The sequence below is a fragment of the Rhinoraja longicauda genome, chromosome 8 (genome assembly GCF_053455715.1).
Source record: "Rhinoraja longicauda isolate Sanriku21f chromosome 8, sRhiLon1.1, whole genome shotgun sequence".
Lineage (NCBI taxonomy): Eukaryota > Metazoa > Chordata > Chondrichthyes > Rajiformes > Arhynchobatidae > Rhinoraja > Rhinoraja longicauda.
This window is the reverse complement of record NC_135960.1, coordinates 11,220,582-11,240,498: the sequence shown is the minus strand read 5'-3', so window position 1 is coordinate 11,240,498 and position 19,917 is coordinate 11,220,582. Positions and strand designations below refer to the sequence as shown.

Here is a 19,917-nt window from a genome sequence, read left to right as displayed (position 1 = left end):
ACTCTACCAAACTTTTTTTTTCCCCAATGATCATCCCTTAACCTTCAAGAAAGTAGAAACCATCCAGGTTTATCCTTTTCTGATGTGCACTTAATCTGAAATTGAAAATATCATGGTGTGCAAAATATTGCAAATTTACACGTCAGAAAGGAATACTCACAGGGCTGTCTGTTGCATCATCTGCCAGTTGTAAACCAAAGTAATCTCGTTCTGTTAGATCAAGGTGCCTGAAGACTAAATCCAATAGAACATTTCCCTGATCGTGTTTCTAGAAAACAAAGCCATAAATTTAAGTCTCACAAAAAATTAGTTACAACTAAATTACATCCAATTTGAAAACCATGTATTCCTTGGGAATGAAACACATCTCTAGTGTGTATTATGCACTGTTAAAATTTCAAAGTGAGATATTTCATTCAATAGTTCACACAATACACAGATGCCATATTACGGTAATAAACCTACTGCAATTATTTCTTTCTTGATAGCATCTAAAGGATTACTCTGATCATAAAATCAGTTCAAAAATCGCATCTATTTTTAATGTTCAATTAACAAATTGTCCAAATGTATTCCTTCCCTATATCAATGCATCTCTGCATTATAGCAGTATAGTAGGTGGCCTGAATACAGCTCTCCCCCTACCACATGCAGCCAGAATATTCATTTACTCAGACAAAATATCATTCCTCTGACACCAAAATTACATGTTTCCAATTTTACATTGCAAGGAAGAATAGCTTTCTCTTGAACTAGACCAGGTTGGACTTTATGAAGTATAAGAAAATAACTGCAGATACTGGTACAAATCGAAGGTATTTATTCACAAAGTGCTGGAGTAACTCAGCAGGTCGGGCAGCATCTCGGGACTTTATGAAGCATTTTCAGAAAGAAAAAAAACCCAGCTCGTGCAACTCCATTTAGTCCAGAGGAAGGGTTTTGACCCAAAATGTCAATTCCCTTCACACGTACTGTCTGACCTGCTGAGTTCCTCCAGCTGTTTGTTTTCTGCGATGAATGTTGAAGTTTACATATATGGGCTGGGAGGTGCCATGGGGGAGGCAGAATTAAGAGTATAACTTGCCCAGCACTGACATAATGCTTCGGTGTGACAACGAGGAGCCTGCTGACATAGGGTTAGCAGGCCATACAAGTCAAGCCTGCTAAGATAATAGGGTTTTAGCAAGTAACAGGACACGAAGGAGTGTCGGTGAGATACTAAGTTCTTACTACAAACAAACAAGTTACCGACGGGAGATATACTAATCTGTTTTGTATTATTACTTCAATAATTGACTAACTAAACTGCAACGTTGTGAAGATCTTTTTGTTGCTGTTAATTGAGTCAAGAACCACCTTCGTCAAACGGTAAGCTTTGGGGCTTTATAGGGAAGACTAAAGTTGCCGCTATACTGCCAGACTTAGCTTTGTAACGCATCATCATATGTAAGCCTTGCCACAATCAATGGGTCTCCACATGGTTATTCTGGGTTTAGGATTATCTCTTGGCATTTCAGATGACTCTGCGAAGGTTATACCTAGCTTTCCTGCAGATGGTTGGAATCATCTGACTTGAATGCCATAGGCTTGGACGTCACCCAGTAGTTTACCTCACGTTACGGGAATACATTGATCTACTTTTTTGGCACTTAGTCCTCTACACTTACTGATGCATCCTGTTTAGGCTACTGTTACCCGCCTTAGTATACGAGAATCAATTTTCCTCATTTGTAAAAGAACTGAATTGTCTATTTGTCACGTTATATATTAACAGCAGGTTGGTGACCCAAGAATCTACCCCTTGCCAAAGCCATGGAATGTTAAAAATAGAGACATACCATTTTAGATTGAAGAACAAAACCTATTGGACTGCTTTATAATGTTGGCATCAGTGCGTGTTATAGGAAACCATTCATTAACGTGATGAGCTTCAGAAGTCAGCTCAAAAACTGCACTTTTGGCAAATTGAAACCTTTCGTTTTGAATGTCGAGATTAATAAAGGAAGCTTTGAAAATCAAATGAGCACAATCACTTTCAACCTTCATGAATTCATATCCTGTCAGCCAGTTATCTACTCATAAAGGAGATAATTACTTCATGCATTCATGACGATGAATACGTAGAAAAACTGATTCCCGAATGCTGTCTATGTCCTCGCAGCATCAAAAGAGGCCAAGGCCAGGACAATCTTCCCATCATTGTGGGGAAAAATGTGGGATGTGGCACGGGGGGGATCATATGCAAGAAGAAAGCATAAAATTAATGGCAGGACAGTGTTGACTTAGAGTTTTTGGACCTTGAAAGCAGCAACACAAGTAGATAGAATGATAAAGAAGGCATATGGCATATTTGTCTTCATCAACCAGTATTATAAGAGTGAGGATGTCATGTTGCAGCTTTCCATAACTTTGGTTTGGTTTGGCTGCATTTCTAACATTACCCTATTACAGGAAGGCTTTGGAGACACTGCATAAGATGCTTACCAGGATGCTACCTAAATTAGAGGTCATTAGCTCTAGGGAGAGTTGGACAAACTTAGCCTGTTTTCTCTGGAGTGTCAGAGGCTGAATATCAAATACATTGTCAAATATAAAGTCAAAAAATAGCTTTTAGGTGAGAGGGGGGAAATTTAAGAGATGTGGATCACATGCAAGCGGAAGGATTTAGTTTAATTTGGCATGACTTTCAGCATAGGCATTGTGGGCCAAACAACCTTTCTTGTACTGTGTTCTAATTATCCATCTCCAACATTGCTATATGTTGAATAACACATGGTAGTTCATTGCACTAAATGATTCAGTGGCAAAGTTAAAATTGTATTTAAGCTAAGGAAGGCAGATTCTGATGCTGACTACAACATTACTTCTTTTCTGACAGCTGTCACTAAATGTTGACAGAATCTTACTTTTAAATTAATCCCCTTGACAATCCACATAAATACTAACATGGATAGCCAAATGTATATCGTACATTCATTTGATGTAACAGAAAAAGTAGCATGTGGTGATAGAAAATGTTTGTATTTCAGATCGCATCAGAACTGAAATGTTGTCAATCGATATTAACTCTTTTCAACATCTAGTTCAAGGATAGCTCGCAATAAATAAATCAAAAATAAGATGGAGATAAAGAGTTGCAGATGATGGGATCCTGAAAAAAAAAACAAAGGATCGGAGGAACTCAACAGGTCAGGTAGCATCAATGGAGTGAATGGACTGTTGATGTTTTGGGTCGGAACCATGTTTATTGAAGAAAGAAGCCGTCTCAGATGTCCTAGAGAGTTGAAATACTTTTCTAGGGAGCAGATGTGGCAGAGGCAGAGAAATTGAGTGGAAGGGATGGTGTTCTTGCAAGAAACCGGGTGAAAGGTTTAGTCATGGTAATTGTGCGAGTCAACAGGTCTGTAATGTAATGTAAACCCATTTTGCCCACAATTCCACTCCTTTCTCACCCCATTCCTGTTCATTTCCACCTATACCCCTCCCTCTGGCTTTACAATTCTCTTCTTATCTGACACCCATTTCACTTCTAGTTTATCACTTACTTCACCCACCTGCCAATCAATCCCTCCTCACCTGTATCCATCTATCAATTTTGAGCAAAAAGGATAGACCTAGTATAAAACATTCAGAAAGCACAAAGTCCTCTACCAATGCACCCCAGCATTCAAAATCTACAGTGATTCTATGGAAACATTTCAGAACCTAGCAAGTGCTAATCAAGGACAATTTTACAGCTGCTTCCAACGCACCAACAGATCCTCTGCCAACCTCTGCCCCTGCTGTACCACATTGCCTATCAATAATGATCCAAGCAAGCAAAATGTGGAGGAAGGAACTGCAGATGCTGGTTTAAACCAAAGAAGGGTCTCGACCCAAAACATCACCCATTCCTTCTCTCCAGAGATGCTGCCTATCCCGCTGAGTTACTCCAGCTTTTTGTATCTATCTATGATCCAAGCAAGACTGTGAAACAAAGTGACTTTCCATATCTAGTGAGCTAACTGATGGCAGACCCACGTTAACTGTTTCTCATAATACTCTAATGCCGATGGACTCAAAATACAATGATTTGCATTCTTGGCAACACAATTCCAAAGATAAACCTGCAGAGAAATGCCTTTCTTTGGTCTTAAATAGTTTATCCTTACTCCAAGACCATGCTCCCAGATTTGGATTCCTCCACAGGGAAAACAATCGCTCAGTATCAACCTTGTCAAGTCTCTTCAATTATATTCTTCAGAAGAATCACCCTTATTCTTCAACTCTCCAAAGGAGCATACAACTTTGCTCAGCATTTCGCCATGAGAGAGCCTCTACATCCCAATAATCAACCGAGTGATTACCACCTAATGCAAGTAAGTTTATTGCTCAAGATAACCTGCACTCAGGAGCAATATCTCTAAAACCCACTATAGCATAACTTTATTATACTTCATTCCATTTCAAATAGAGGCCAAAATTCCATTAGCCGTCCGAATAACTTTTTACACCTGCATATTAACTTTAAATTTAAAGTAGAAAATCATCCAAATCTGCCTGTACAACAGCATACTGTGAATTTTTTCCCACTTAAACAAAACTCTACATTTCTACTAATCTGGATAACTTCCCATTTCAGCACATTATATGACATCTGCCAAGTTTTTATCAACTTTCTTCAATTACTATATTGTTTGCTTCTTACAACTTCCTTTCTCGTCTCCATTCCTTCAGCTTTTAATTCACTCAAGGTTTGGGACTTCCCAGGCTGAGCCGGCATTTAATGTTCCATCTCTGATTGCCCTTGAAAAAGTGGTGGCAAGTTGCTTTTTCGAACCCTTGAAGTGCTGGTACACTCAATGCTGTTAGATAGAATCCAAGTCATTAACATAGGTTGGTCCTTGTAGCATCACACTGTTTACAGCTTGCAACCTGACATTTAGACCAACTGTTTTATTTTAGACAATCCTCTGTCAACGCCAATGTGGATTAATTTCAAATGGCAAGATCTATCATATTTTTTAAAAAAATAAAAGGACACAAAGTCTGAGGTAATTCGGGTCAGGCAGCATCTCTAAAGAACATGGATTGGTGAATTTTTTTTGTCAGGACCCTTCAGACTAATTTTATTCTTTTACATGGTAGTTCAAGAAATGTCCTGGGCTGAGTCTGCAGAAACAGCAAGAGACAGCCATGTCAAAGCAAAGAATTGTATTACAAGCTAGTCACCTGTGACCATGGGGTACTGCCCAATAAAGTCCTGCAGACCCAAGTCCTGTGCAGACTTACTGAACAGCTTTCATAACTGAACGTCTTAGCTAGGGTGAAGATAGTTACGGAATACAGAATAGGAATAGATAGACAATAGACAATAAATAGGTGCAGGAGTAGGCCATTTAGCCCTTTGAGCCAGCTCCGCCATTCAATGTGATCATGGCTGATCATTCATAATCAGCACCCTGTTCCTGCTCTCTCCCCATACCCCCTGACTCCGCTATCATTAAGAGCTCTATCTGTGATGCTGTGATATAGTGTAATTTTATAACACAGCACAGAAATTGGCCATTCAGTCCATTATGCACCCTGTATCTGTACAAATTCTGTTTACCCATAATTAGGCTTTAGCCATCTATGATTCAAGGGTCACGTAGATACTTAAATCTTGATAGCATCTACATAACAACCCCCCACCCCCTGATCTATTTCACTGGATGCAAAAATATTTTCTTTTATGTTGTTTTCTTTTTAATGTTCTGTCTGGCACCACCTCAAGCTAGGCATCACTCCTGGATGAACGATCTCTACGCGTCCTATGCACGCTTCGAAAGGGAGAACACTGTTGTATCTTTTTGGGGCCCTATTACTACCTATGACGTGGTAATTGGAGTCACAGAGGTTCATATCAGAAGATCCCCTTGAAGCACCTTGACCTGATGTGGAACTTGGCTGTGCTCTTTAAACCTGCGCGGACCAACTTGCTGGAGTTTTTAAACTGACATCTTCAACCTCTCATTACCCATAATTTATCCAACAACAGTGGTGTCATCGGTGAACTTAAAGATGGCATTGGACAGATTGGCGTGGAGAATGTCAACAACTTTCAAGTTCCTGGGTGTGCATATCTCCTGAAGATCTGTCCTGGGCCCAGCACACTGATGCAATTAAACAGAGGTTCTTACCTGCTTTAAAAGGGCATCAATAATTCTGGCGCCCAAGACAGCATGCCTCAATATCAACCAGTGGCACTCATGACCGTGGCTTTGAAAGGTTGGTTTTAGCCATATCAACTCCTACCTTAGCATGAACCCTCAACAGTGCTCTACTCACTCTATACCCAGTTAGACAGTGGAGTTAGTTCCAATGCCATTTTTAAGTTCGCTGATAACGACACTGTTGTTGGATAAATTATGTGTAGTGAGTCATAAACGAGTCATACAATGTGGAAACAGGCCCTTCGGCCCAACTTGCCAGCACCAGCCAACATGTCCCATCAATACTAGTCCCACCTGCCTGCGTTTGGCCCATATCCCTCCAAAGCTGTCCTATCATGTACCTGTTTAATTGTTTCTTAAACATGGCAAAAGTTCCTGCCTCAACTATGTCCTCTGGCAGCTCGTTCCATACACCCACCACCCTTTGTGTGAAAAAGTTACCCCTCAGATTCCTATTAAATCTTTCCCCCTTCACCTTAAACCTATGTCCTCTGGTTCTCGATTACCCTACTCTGAGCAAGAGACTGTGCGTCTACCCAATCTATTCCTCATGATTTTATACACCTCTATAAGATCACCCCTCATCTTCCTGCGCTCCAAGAAATGGAGTCCCAGCCTACTCAATCTTTCCCTATAGCTCAGATCCTCGAGCCATGGCAACATCCTCGTAAATCTCCTCTGTACCTTTTCTAACTTTTTACTGTAACATGGTGTCCAGAACTGAACAACACAATACTCTAAATGTGACCTCATCAATGTCCTATATAACTACAGCATGACCGCCCAACTTCTATACTCAATACTCTGACTGTTGAAGGCCAATGTGCCAAAAGTCTTTTTGACTGCATTATCTACCAGTGACACCACCTTCAAGGAACCATGTACCTGCACTCCTAGATCCCTCTGCTTGACAATGTGTTGGACTAAAGGAGGGAGATTGATCATCTGATTGAATGGTGCTCACAATGTTAGCAGGATCAATCAGCCCCTGTTGACTTTAGAAGGAGAAAGTCCAGGATCCATAAACTTGACCGACAGGTTGGCATGGTTCCTGGGGTGCATATTTCCTGAAGACCTGTCCTGGGTCCAGCACACTGATGCAATCATAAAGCAAACCCATCAACATCTATTTCCTTAGAAGACAGAGATTCAGTATGTCAACAAATTCTCTCTGAGGTGTAGGGTGGACAGCAAATTGACTGATTGCATCACGGCCTGGTTTGGCAACTCCAAAACCCAAGAATAAAGAGGATTACAAATGTGGTTGACTTTGGGTGGACCTGTCCTTCAAGGGCACTGACCTCCCCATTGAAGGGTTCAATAGAAAGCACTGCCTCAAAATGGCAGTCAGCAAAGACGCACATCACCCTGAAATCAGTCTGAAGGGTCTCGACCCGAAACGTCACCCATTCCTTCTCTCCAGAGATGCTGCCTGTCCTGCCGAGTTACTCCAGCATTTTGTGTGTACCTTCAATTTAAACCAGCATCTGCAGTTCTTTCCTAGCCAAATCACCCTGACCACACTCACATTTCACTCCAAGCACCAGTAATGTGGTTTAGGAGTCTGAAAACTGTGGCCACCCAAGTTCAAGAATAGCTTCTTCCCAGCAACCATCTTGACACTAAAACACTAACTTATCTATGAACTCAGGTCTATGATTGGACTAAGGATTTTGAGCTTTTTCTCCCTGTGGTATACGGGTTATTAATTTATTGAATTTTGAGTTATCTTTGAGTATTGTGTTTGCAGGCCTGTTATGCTGCCGCAAATAAGAATTTAATTGTCCAGTTGTCGGTACATATGACAATTAAACACTCTTGACTCAACATCTGGAACAAAGAACTACAGAGATTCCCTACCCACTGAGAACAGAGTTTTAAATCTTTATCCTGTAGCTAAGCAACCTTGCTTATGATTCTCCAAATCATGAAAATATCTATTGTAAAGCCCCCTTTGGATCTTGTACGTGTGAATAAGGTCAGCCCCATTCTTGTAAACTCCATTGACATTAAGTCTCATTACTGACTTCAAGTCTTAGACTTATTTTAGAGTCCACAGGTCATCAAGCAGTTAACAAGTGACAAATTAAATTTAGAATACTCGATTCATTTTATAATCACTGCCGAAAATAAACTACAATCACGCCACTTTAGTCAGTTTAAAAGTAGCACACAGTGGCAAAGCTAAATACATGACAACACAGCAGGATCGAATATTTGAACGAGTTACCCATCACCTTGGAGAAGTTCACCACAAAGGATGCAACAGTTCAAGATGGTCATTCACCAACATCAAGGGAAACTACTGATAGGAAGTACATACTGATCAGGTCAGTGCTTCTCATGTCACATTAGTGGAAACAAATGCAACTGTGGAGAGGTACAAACAATGGCCCACCTACTGACTTGCGGCAGAGAGGCATGCACTGCGGACGATCTCCGCAGAGGCACAGATGTGGCACAGGCTGTGGCAAAGCGACGGCAGAACGTCGTCTGACACACGAGCGAGCGAGTGGAAATAATAAATAGGAATACTTGCAGCTTTCAATGTGAAACTATAGCTTTGTGTGTATCCTCCACACAGAGTGCAACTGGACTGTTTCCATAAACCAACAAGCTTGTTTACCCAATGGACAATCAATACATTTATGAACTAGAGCTCATTATTAGAAAGTAATTTTCTGATCCAGAAAAGCACAGTAATCACTGAGTAGAATGGAAAAATAAAATCACAGAAGAAATAGGCAAGCAGAGCACACATATGGTATTGAAAAATCAAATGATTATACAATAATGAGAGCTGAGATAATATAATTGCACAAAGTCTCAAAAAGGACAATGACAGTCATGAAGTTATTGTATTGTCATTAAAATTATTTTGTTCGTAGGCAGTCCTCCCAACATTTGATTTTACAAATTCAGAATTTTGATATCCAAAATTCAGAATTTTACATCAAAATTCATAATATGGCATGTAATGCAACTTTTCAGTAAAAAAAGTATGCACGGCAAATGTGCGTACGCGTTGCGCTACATTCATGTGTGAAAAACGACTATTATTTCCAACAGTCTGTAGTTCTTGGACTACATGTACAATTTCAGGCCCATCAAGAGTAAATTCTGTTATTTATAGAAAGGTTATTGAACAGAAATACTTTTTACAACACAAAGAAAAAAATGTTTTGTTTTCTCTATTTTGCTTTTTCCTTACACAAAATGTATGACTAAGTTATGAAGAAAGAGTTTCATTTAAAAATGCACATACCTAATTGAAGACATACTTGCTCCAGTGGTCTTCAACAGCAAATCACAACAGTCCATGTCCCTGCCACTCCTCCCCACTACCCTCCCCGCTCAAGCTCCCACTCTACCCCCACTCCCGACGCTACCCCCACTCCCGACTCCCCCCCTACTCCCCTCCACCCTTTCCCCCGACTCCCGCCCTCGCCCCCCCACTCCCATCTACCCTACTCCCGCCCACTCCCCCCCACTCCTGCCCTCCCCTCCCCACCTTTCCCCTCACCTCCACTCCCCCTTCTCCCCACCCCTCCTCCTCTCCCACCCCCACCCCCACTCCCCTCCTCCCCACTCCCATCCTCCCACACCCCCCCTCCCTTCCTCCACCCCCCCGACCCCCCACTCCCCTGACCCCCTCCCCGGCCCCCTCCCCCACACCCTCTCAACATCAACGGGCCTCGAGCTACGCGGCGAGGCCGGGCCAGCGGCGAGGCGAGGCCGGGCCAGCAGCAAGCGGCGGGGCAGAGCAGGGCGAGCGGCGACGCATGTGTTTTGCGGAAAAATGTGAGGTGAAATCGGAATCGCGGAAATGAAATAAGAAAGCGGAAACTTTCCACCAAATTCGAAAGGGTTGGGAGGTCTGCGCGGGTGTTTTCAGGGAACAAAATCTGATCTCTTTTTTGATCTGGCCAAAATGCAAATCCTAATGAAGTTCATGGACAATTGGAAAATAGACAATAAAAATTGGCATTGCAATCATCTATCTAGGGACTGAACCAACGTGAATTTATGAATGGGAAATTATGATCGACAAATCTGTCATGAGCTTTGGGGCAGCAATTAATAGGGGGGAACCAGTGGATGCAGTATATCAGACAAGCTCAATACATTCTATAATCGCTTTGAATTGATCGTCAGTGAAGCAACATCCTAAAACCTCGGGTGAATCTCTACGCATGGTGAATATCGCAAAGGTCAGATCTGCCTTCCCTAGAGCGAACCAACGGAAAGCTACTGACCGGAATAGAGTCACAGGCTGTATGCTCACAACCTGCACTGACCAGCGGGCAGAAGTATTCAACAACATCTTTAACCTCACCCCACTCTATTCTAAGGTTCCTACCTGCTTTAAGACCATTATCATCTGGTATCAAAGAAAAGCAAGGTAGTATAACTTAATGGCTTCCATGCATTGATTCTGACACCCACCATCATGAAGTGCTTTAAGATGCCAGTCATGGCATGTATTAACTATAGCTTCCAACAATGCCATGATTCACTGCGATTTGTTTACCATCACAACAGTTCAATAACAGACCGCATCTCCCTTGTCTTGTACACATCCCTGGGATATCCCAACAATGACAACTACATCCAACTCCAATTTAATGGTTATAGTTCCACTTTCCATACCAAAATCCCAACCAAACTCTTCTCCAAACTCCTGAACCTCAGGGTCAGAACCCCTTTCTGCAACTATACCTCGGAGCACGTGACAATAATAAACTAAATTAAACTGCATCCTCGACTTCTTTTAGAGCACAATCAGTAAGGATAGGCAACAAAACATCCTCATGATAATTCTCAACACTGGTTCCCCACAAGGATGCATTCTCATCATCTTTACTCTACTCCTGTACATTCAACCATGCAACCAACCTCTATTTTAACTCCATTTACAAGTTGGCAGATGACACCACCTTGGTGGGCCAGATCTCAAACAATGATGTGACAGAGGAGAGGAAGGAGCATAATATCATAGCATCAAGACAACAATCTCTCGCTCAAGATAGACATAAAATGCTAGAGTAACTCAGCGAGACAGGCAGCATCTATGGAGAGAAGGAATGGGATACCCGTTAAATTACTCTAGCATTTTGTGCCCAGCCCATCTTCGGTTTAAACCAGCATCTACAGTTCCTTCCTGCACAATCTCTCCCTCAGTCTCAGCAAGACGAAGGAACTCGTCTGTGATTACAGGAAACTGAGTGGTGTACATGCACCAGTCAGCATCAACAGTGCTGAGATGGAATTGGTCAGGAGCTTCAAATTCCTGGACATAATTACCAACAATCTACCCTGGTCCAACCACATTTACACTGTGGCCTCAGCATGGTAAAGGTCAGTTTGCCAGACTACAAATGGCACGGCCTTGGTCAGTGAATCTGATGCCAAGATTGGGATTAGTGCTGAATGAGTAGACTGTTGCGCACTTGGAGGTGGGGCCACCTTCAAGGGACCAACTCAAGAACAGACCATCTTAGGTCCCAATGCAAAGGCTGAGATGCAAAGATGTGAAGCATCTTTTACTTCACATAAGTCAATATTCCCAACCAAATGAAGATACAGTTTGTACGCTCTCCTTGTGACCACATGGGTTTTCTCCAGGTGCTACAGTTTCCTCCCACATTCCAAAGACATGCAGGTTTGTAGGTTAATAGGCTTCTGTAAATGGCCCCTTGTGTGTAGGAAGCACAAGTGGGATAACAAAACTAGTATATGGGTGATCGATGGTGGGGGTGGACTCAGTGGGCCAAAGGCCTGTATCCATGCTGCATTTCCAAACGAAACTAAATATATTTTTAGGAATTACCAGATCGTTGAGGCTCTCAAGCATGACAGCAATAGGTGCCCTTTGAATCCAGCATATTGAAGGTTTTTCATTTAAAGAGTGATAATTACTGATGGGTGATGGCCTAACTGATTAAAATGCTCATCTTCCTGATAAACCCCATTTTCTGTTGCACAAATAAAATCGCACTGTATTAAATAAAAATATTTGAAGCAAAGGAATGAGTAACATTCATGACTCCACAGATAGCACATGCTGGAGAAGCAGAATCAAGTCAGTTATAGTTCCCTTTCAGAGACTAGAGCAGAAAAATGTAGACTGTCACCATGCCAACAAATTTTCTTTTGTTGGAGGCATTGCCACATCGATGAGATGTCAAACCAACATAGCTTCAGATGAACGCAAAATATGCCAGTTCATTGGCTATATTTAAGAGGGAGTTAGATGTGGCCCTTGTGGCTAAAAGGATCAGGGGGTACGGAGAGAAGGCAGGTACGGGATACTGAGTTGGATGATCAGCCATGATCATATTGAATGGCGGTGCAGGCTCGATGGGCCGAATGGCCTACTCCTGCACCTATTTTCTATGTTTCTATGCCATGGTCGTATTGTTGTCTAGGATCTTTGGGAAAGAGTGACAATGGTATGTTTGAATTTTACATTGAATTTGAAAGTGAGGTGGTTCAATGTGAAACTAGGGCCTTAAACTTAAACAAAGCAACTTATGAAGGTGCAAGGAGAGAATGACTGTTTGATTGAGAGTATACCTTAAATATAGTTAGCTATGGCTAACAAGTGGCATTAAATCTGAGTAAAAGGGGTTTTTGCACTGCATGACTGGCAGAGTGGTGCAGCGGTAGAGTTGCTGCCTTACAGCACCAGAGACCCGGGTCTGATCCTGACTACGGGTGTTGTCTGCACAGAGTTTTTATTCCCTCCCTGTGACCTCGTGGGTTTGCTCCGGATACTTCGGTTTCCTCCCACATTCCAAAGAAGTGAGCACGCCTCAGGAGGCTATGAACAGGTGTTCATGGATAGTTAGTATCTTGCCATTTGGTCTGTGTTCCCTTCCCTTATTTTCCTTTAAATAACCTTAACTTTACATAGAACAGAAAAGTACAGCACACGAATAGGCCCTTTGGCCACAATGCAGACATATGGGAGTGCAAGTACTGGTTTACACTGTCTCTGCTGAACATGCCAAACAAAACTAATCTCATCTGCCTTCACATGATGCATGCCCTCCATTCTGTGCATATCCGTGTGACTATTTTAATGCCGCCTAAATGCGACTATCGAATCTGCCTCTGCCACCTGAAAGCACCCACCAGACACCCACCACTCCCTAAAAAGTTGCTCAGCAAATCTCCTTTAAACTTTGCCCCTTTCACCATAAAGCTATGCCCCCTAGTCATAAACATTTCCACTCTGGGGAAAAAGTTTCTGCAATTTCATTTTACACCTTTGAGCCAACCTAGCAGTTAATTATTAAGAGCGTGCTTCCTCAATTGATCACATTGCAACCTTGGTATCAACTACAAAGTTCAAAATCATTGTGCCATCACACATCCAAATCTTTTGCATATACCAATAGAAGGGCCTAGAACCGAGCTCTGTTAAAGTCCAGTAGATAGAAATGTCAGTCTCATCAACTGATACCCTTAGCTTTTTGCTATGCAGCCAAGTTTAAATTCAACAAGCAGAATGATGATGGAAGTGAATTTTGCAAAGTGCTAACAAAATACTTTTCAAATACTACGATGTTCTAGTCTTTGCTGGCTTTTGTAGTCTGCGTATGGATATTTTGTTAGAAAATATCCTAAACAGGAAAATTTGAGATAAAATCTGCGAACTTCCTGATGGGAGTGTTAGCTATTTTGATTATTCAAAACCATTACATGGAAGGTGATGACCAAGTTTCTGGCATGTCGACTGATCGTGAAAGGATGTCGCAGAAAACATCCTTTCTTTTGTCAAAACTGCTCACTGCACAATAACCTAATTCACATATGTAATCTTCTCAGAACAGATACATGACTTGGTGATTAGCCACACATCAATCTAATTTCTTTACTAAAATCTGCACCAGTTTCAGCACTAACAAATATTTCTCCAGGTTTTCAATATTGCACATCCTGCCATAAACTACATTTCTGTTACGTAGCAGCTTTTGCCACCTACACTTCAAAGATTTTATTCCTTACAATTGCAACACTGCATCTAAATAGTGTAATTACCAAAATGTTTTTTTTTCCAAATGACTAACCACAAGAACAACTCTAAGCAAGAGAAAGCAAGATAACCCCCAATAATCTACTCTACCAAGAGCATCATGATTCAAGAGTATTCGTCATTTGCACTGGATATGGATCGGAACAATTAAATTCTTGCTTGCTGCAGATTTACCGGTACATTAAACGCAACAATAAATATACAATAAATTCAGTTATTCCAAATAGAAATATTGCTAATATTGCACCATTCAAGTAAGGTGAACCCAGAGTCAAAACTAGTCCAGCTAAGATCTCAAAAATGCCATTGAGAATGTAGAGACACTTCTGGATTAAACGCGAGAGTCAGAGGGTGGCAGGGCTTGCATGCCATCACTTCCAATGGAGGCCTTGCACGGTAGGTCATAAGGTCAAAGGGCGTGACGTACGGAGTCGCTCAAGCGTTCTGGAGGACAAGCAAGCCTCCGGCATACACTCGTCATACATGCAACACATACGTCCCGCTGAGTTACTCCAGCATTTTGTCTACCTTCAATTTAAACCTCTGACGAGAGAGGAGGAGAATGCACCGAGTTAGCAACAAGCTGTGCCCGGGAATTGATTGGAGAGAAGGATGAATGAGATGACTGCGCGTTACAAGTTGGCTTTGTATCAGTCCAGCGGTGCCACACTGACAACGCCGAACACTTGTGCAGGGAGGAACTGTAGACGCTGGCTTCAACCTTTGGTGAGACACAAAAAGCTGGGTCAGGCATCTGAAACGCTGAACACTTACTGTATAGTGCGCCTTCAGAGTTCATTAAAGCTCCTCCTTGCCTACATTCCAACTCCCTCCCCACCCCAGCTCTATAGTGTGCCGTGGGTCACCAGGTGTCGGGTTTACACTGCGTTTCTCATCACGATGATTTATCTAGTACTTTATCGGCACCGTGGTCGCCACTTTGGAAACGGCGCCAGTGGAAACGGAGATGCGAGAGAGCAGAGCTTAACTTCCACGCAAAAACAACGACTATCTCTGCAGTACAAGACGTGGAACATTTTCGCTCCTATTCAAAATAACTCGGGTTTACACTCCCTCTGGGCTGCCAATGCCCTTCCAGAGCTGGTTACACCATCATTACATGGCGTGTCCTGGAGCAAGACAGCCAGGTCCAGAGTGTGTCTGACCTCTTCCCTCTCGTGTCTCCACAAGGTGTAGGGAGGACAAAATGTGCAGATGCTGGTGCAAACCGAAGATAGACACAAAATGCTGGAGTAACTCAGTGGAACAGGCAGCATCTCTGGAGAGAAGGAATGGGTGAGGCCTCGGGTCGAGAAGGATCTGGACCCGAAACGTCACCCATTCCCTCTCTCCAGAGATGCCGCCTGTCCCGCCGAGTTACTCCAGCATTTTGTATCTAACGTCTCCTCCACAGCTTCACCTCAAGGGGAATGCGATGTCAACCATTGCATTGTAATGAGTGGAGAACCGATCTGCCTTTTGTGGCCAGAGAGACTTCACTTCATGCACTGGTTTCGGCCACAGATACAAGTCAGGGCACATTTATGACACGGAGGGAAACAAGTCAAGTCAAGTCCATTTTATTTGTATAGCACAGTTAAACACAACCCTCATGTCCTCAGACTTGCTCTCGTTTAACTGAAGGAAGTTCTGTGCCATCCAACATTTTATGTCCTCAAGGCAATGCATGGGGCTGATTAAATTTGACCGGTTGTTGGGTTTCAGGGGGAGATAAAGCTGTGTGTCATCTGCATAGCAGTGGAAAGAAATGCCGTGCCTTTGAATGATTTGGCCGAGGGGGAGCATGTACAGAGAGAAGAGAATGGGGCCTAGGATGGAGCCCTGTGGAACCCCGCAGTTAACCCCGCAGTTGGAACAACAGTTATTTATTCACAAAATGCTGGAGTAACTTAGCTGGTCAGGCAGCATCTCAGGAGAGAAGGAATGGGTGATGGTTCGGGTCGAGACCCTTCTTCAGACTGATGTCAGAGGGGCGGGACAAAGGAAGGATATAGGTGGAGACAGGAAGATAGAGGGAGAATTGGGAAGGGGGAGGGGAAGAGAGGTGTGATGTGGAGCTCTTCCGTCTCCTCCGCCTCCAAGCCTTTTTCCATGGAAAGGAGTCCTCACCCCCCCAGTGATGACCCCTTCTCCCGTCTCCAGTGGACCCCTCCTCTTGGACCCCCCCGGCTGGCCAACTACCCTCACTAGAACTTTTCATCTCCAACTGCCGGCGTGACATTAACCGCCTCAAATTCTCCACTCCCCTGACTAACTCTAACCTCTCCAATCCTGAATGTGCAGCCCTCCACTCACTCTGCAACAACCCTGACCTAGTCATCAAACCCGCTGACAAGGGAGGTGCTGTGGTAGTCTGGCGTTCCGACCTCTACCGGACCGAGGCCAGACGACAACTCTCAGACACCTCCTCCTACCTATCCCTGGACCATGACCCCACCGACGAACACCAGACCTTAATCATCAACACCATCACGGACCTCACCATTTCCGGCGCTCAACCTTCTAATGCTTCCAAACTTATTGTTCCCCAGCCCCGCACGGCCTGATTTTACCTCCTACCTAAAATCCATAAACAGAACTGTCCCGGCAGACCCATTGTCTCTGCCTGCTCATGTCCCACCGAACTTATTTCCACCTACCTCGACTCCATCCTATCCCCCCATGTCAAATCCCTCCCCACCTACATCCAAGCCACCTCACATGCTCTCCGTCTCCTCAATAACTTCCAGTTTCCAGGCCCCTACTCCCTCATCTTTACCATGGATGTCCAGTCACTCTACACTTCCATCCCCCACAAGGATGGTCTTGAAGCCCTCCGTTTCTTCCTCGACCGTAGAACCAGCCAATCCCCATCTACTAACACTCTCCTCCGCCAAGAAGAGCTGGTTCTTACCCTTAACAACTTCTCCTTTGACTCCTCCCACTTCCTCCAAACCAGAGGCGTAGCTATGGGCACTCGCATGGGCCCCAGCTATGCCTGCCTCTTTGTCGGGTACGTTGAACAATCCCTGTTCCGGGCGTGCACTGGCCCCATCCCCGAACTCTACCTCCGCTACATCGACGACTGCATTGGTGCTACCACTTGTACCCATACAGAACTCACTGACTTCATACACTTCACTACCAATTTCCATCCTGCTCTTAAATATAGTTGGACTATCTCCGACATCTCCCTAACGTTTCTGGACCTCACCATCTCCATCACAGGAGACAGACTAATGACTGACATCTACTATAAACCCACTGACTCACACAGCTATTTGGACGACACTTCTTCCCACCCTGTCTCCTGCAAAAAGTCTATCCCCTACTCCCAATTCCTCTGTCTACGCCGCATCTGCGCCCAGGATGAGGTGTTTCACATTAGGGCATTAGGGCATCCCCCTCGTCTCACCTTCCAACCCATCAGCCAGCGTATCCATCAAATCATCCTCCAACATTTCCGTCACCTCCAACGGGACCCCACTACTGGCCACATCTTCCCATCCCCTCCTCTTTCTGCGTTCTGTAAATCCCAGGTCCACTCGTCCCTTCCTATCCAAACCACTCCATCCCCGGGCACGTTCCCCTGCAACCATAGGAGATGCAACACCTGTCCCTTTACCTCCCTCCTCAACTCCATCCAAAGACCTAAACAGTCTTTCCAGGTGAGACAGAGGGTCACCTGCACCTCCTCCAACCTCATCTATTGTATCCGCTGCTCTAGATGTCAACTTCTTTACATCGGCGAAACCAAACGCAGGCTCGGCAATCATTTCGCTCAACACCTTCGCTCAGTCGGCCTTCACCAACCTGATCTCCCGGTGGCTGAGCACATCAACTCCCCCTCCCACTCTGACCTTTCTGTCATGGGCCTTCTCCAGTGCCATAGTGAGGCCCACCGGAAATTGGAGGAACAGCACCTCATATTTCGCTTGGGCAGCTTGCAGCCCAGTGGTATGAACATTGAATTCTCCAACTTTAGATAGTTCCTCTGTCCCTCTCTTCCCCTCCCCCTTCTGAGTTCTCCCTCTATCTTCCTGTCTCCACCTATATCCTTCCTTTGTCCTGCCCCGACAGTCTGAAGAAGGATCTCAACCTGAAACGTCACCTATTCCTTCTCTCCCGAGATGCTGCCTGACCTGCTGAGTTACTCCAGCATTTTGTGAATAAATACCTTCGATTTGTACCAGCATCAGCAGTTATTTTCCTACATTACCTGGAACAACAGTTAAGCAGCCTGATGTGATTAAGCACTGTAATTATGTGGTGCCATTCATAAAGATTTTTGGTTGGAACTGAGGTGTTGCAAGTTTAGTGGCGATTTTGACTTCAGTTTCTGGCAGAATTCTGGCAAAAAACTGTGACAATTCAACGGCTTCTGGGACCGAAAACGGCCCCGCTGCACTGGCAGCCATAGAAACATAGAAAATAGGTGCAGGAGTAGGCCATTCAGCCCTTCGAGCCTGCACCGCCATTCAATATGATCATGGCTGATCATCCAGCTCAGTAGCCTGTACCTGCCTTCTCTCCATACCCCCTGATCCCTTTAGCAAAAAGGGCCACATCTAACTCCCTCTTAAATATAGCCAATGAACTGGCCTCAACTACCTTCTGTGGCAGAGAATTCCACAGACTCACCACTCTCTGTGTGAAGAAATGTTTTCTCATCTCGGTCCTAAAAGACTTCCCCCTTATCCTTAAGCTGTGACCCCTGGTTCTGGACTCCCCCAACATCGGGAACAATCTTCCCGCATCTAGCCTCTCCAACCCCTTAAGAATTTTATATGTTTCTATAAGATCCCCCCTCAGTCTTCTAAATTCCAGCGAGTACAAGCCCAGTCTATCCAGTCTTTCCTCATATGCAAGTCCCGCCATCCCAGGGATTAATCTGGTGAACCTTCTCTGTACTCCCTCTAAGGCAAGAACGTCTTTCCTCAGGTTAGGAGACCAAAACTGCACACAATACTCCAGGTGCGGTCTCACCAAGGCCCTGTACAACTGCAGCAGAACCTCCCTGCTCCTAAACTCAAATCCTCTTGCTATGAATGCCAACATACCATTCGCTTTCTTCACTGCCTGCTGCACCTGCATGCTTGCTTTCAATGACTGGTGCACCATGACACCCAGGTCACATAGCATCTCCCCTTCTCCCAATCGGTCACCATTCAGGTAATACTCTGCTTTCCTGTTCTTGCCGCCATAGTAAGTGCTTGCCTCCAGTACACCACTTGTCCTCCAGAAGGCGTTGCGTGGCAACATTTCAGGTCAGGGGTCGTGACCTCACCTGCCGCACAAGAGCCCTATAGGACGAAACTGAGTAGCTTAAGTGACAGAGACATAACACTCCTGGATGAACTCAATGCTTTTTATGTAGAAAAAAGGAATGGCAGATGCTGGTTTACAAAATACAGACTGCTGTAGTTGTTCAGCGTATCAGCTTATCATCACAGAAGAACAAGGATAGGCGGTGTTTCAGGTCGGGGCTCTTCTTCAGACTGGATTAAGGGTGAAGGTTTTAGTCTGAAAGGTCTCAACCCAAAATGTCACCTATCCATGTTCTCCTGAGATAATGCCTGATCCGATGAGCTACTCCAGCGTTATCTTTTCAATACTTTTAATGTTTGCTTCGAAAAGTAGAAAAAACATTCTTCCACGGGCCCCACAATCCCCAACAACCCT

At 44.0% G+C, this 19,917-nt stretch overlaps 1 protein-coding gene across 4 annotated transcripts in view; it reads right to left on the bottom strand.

Moving 5' to 3' along the window:
- The window catches only part of ptpn4a (protein tyrosine phosphatase non-receptor type 4a), a 150,661-nt gene that overhangs the window by 69,547 nt on the left and 61,197 nt on the right, over positions 1–19,917 (bottom strand). For all 4 annotated transcript variants that reach the window (XM_078403321.1, XM_078403325.1, XM_078403322.1 and 1 more), the window contains one exon: positions 161–268. In XM_078403321.1, the coding sequence (XP_078259447.1) occupies positions 161–268 (108 nt within the window). The remainder of the gene's footprint in view (positions 1–160; positions 269–19,917) is intronic.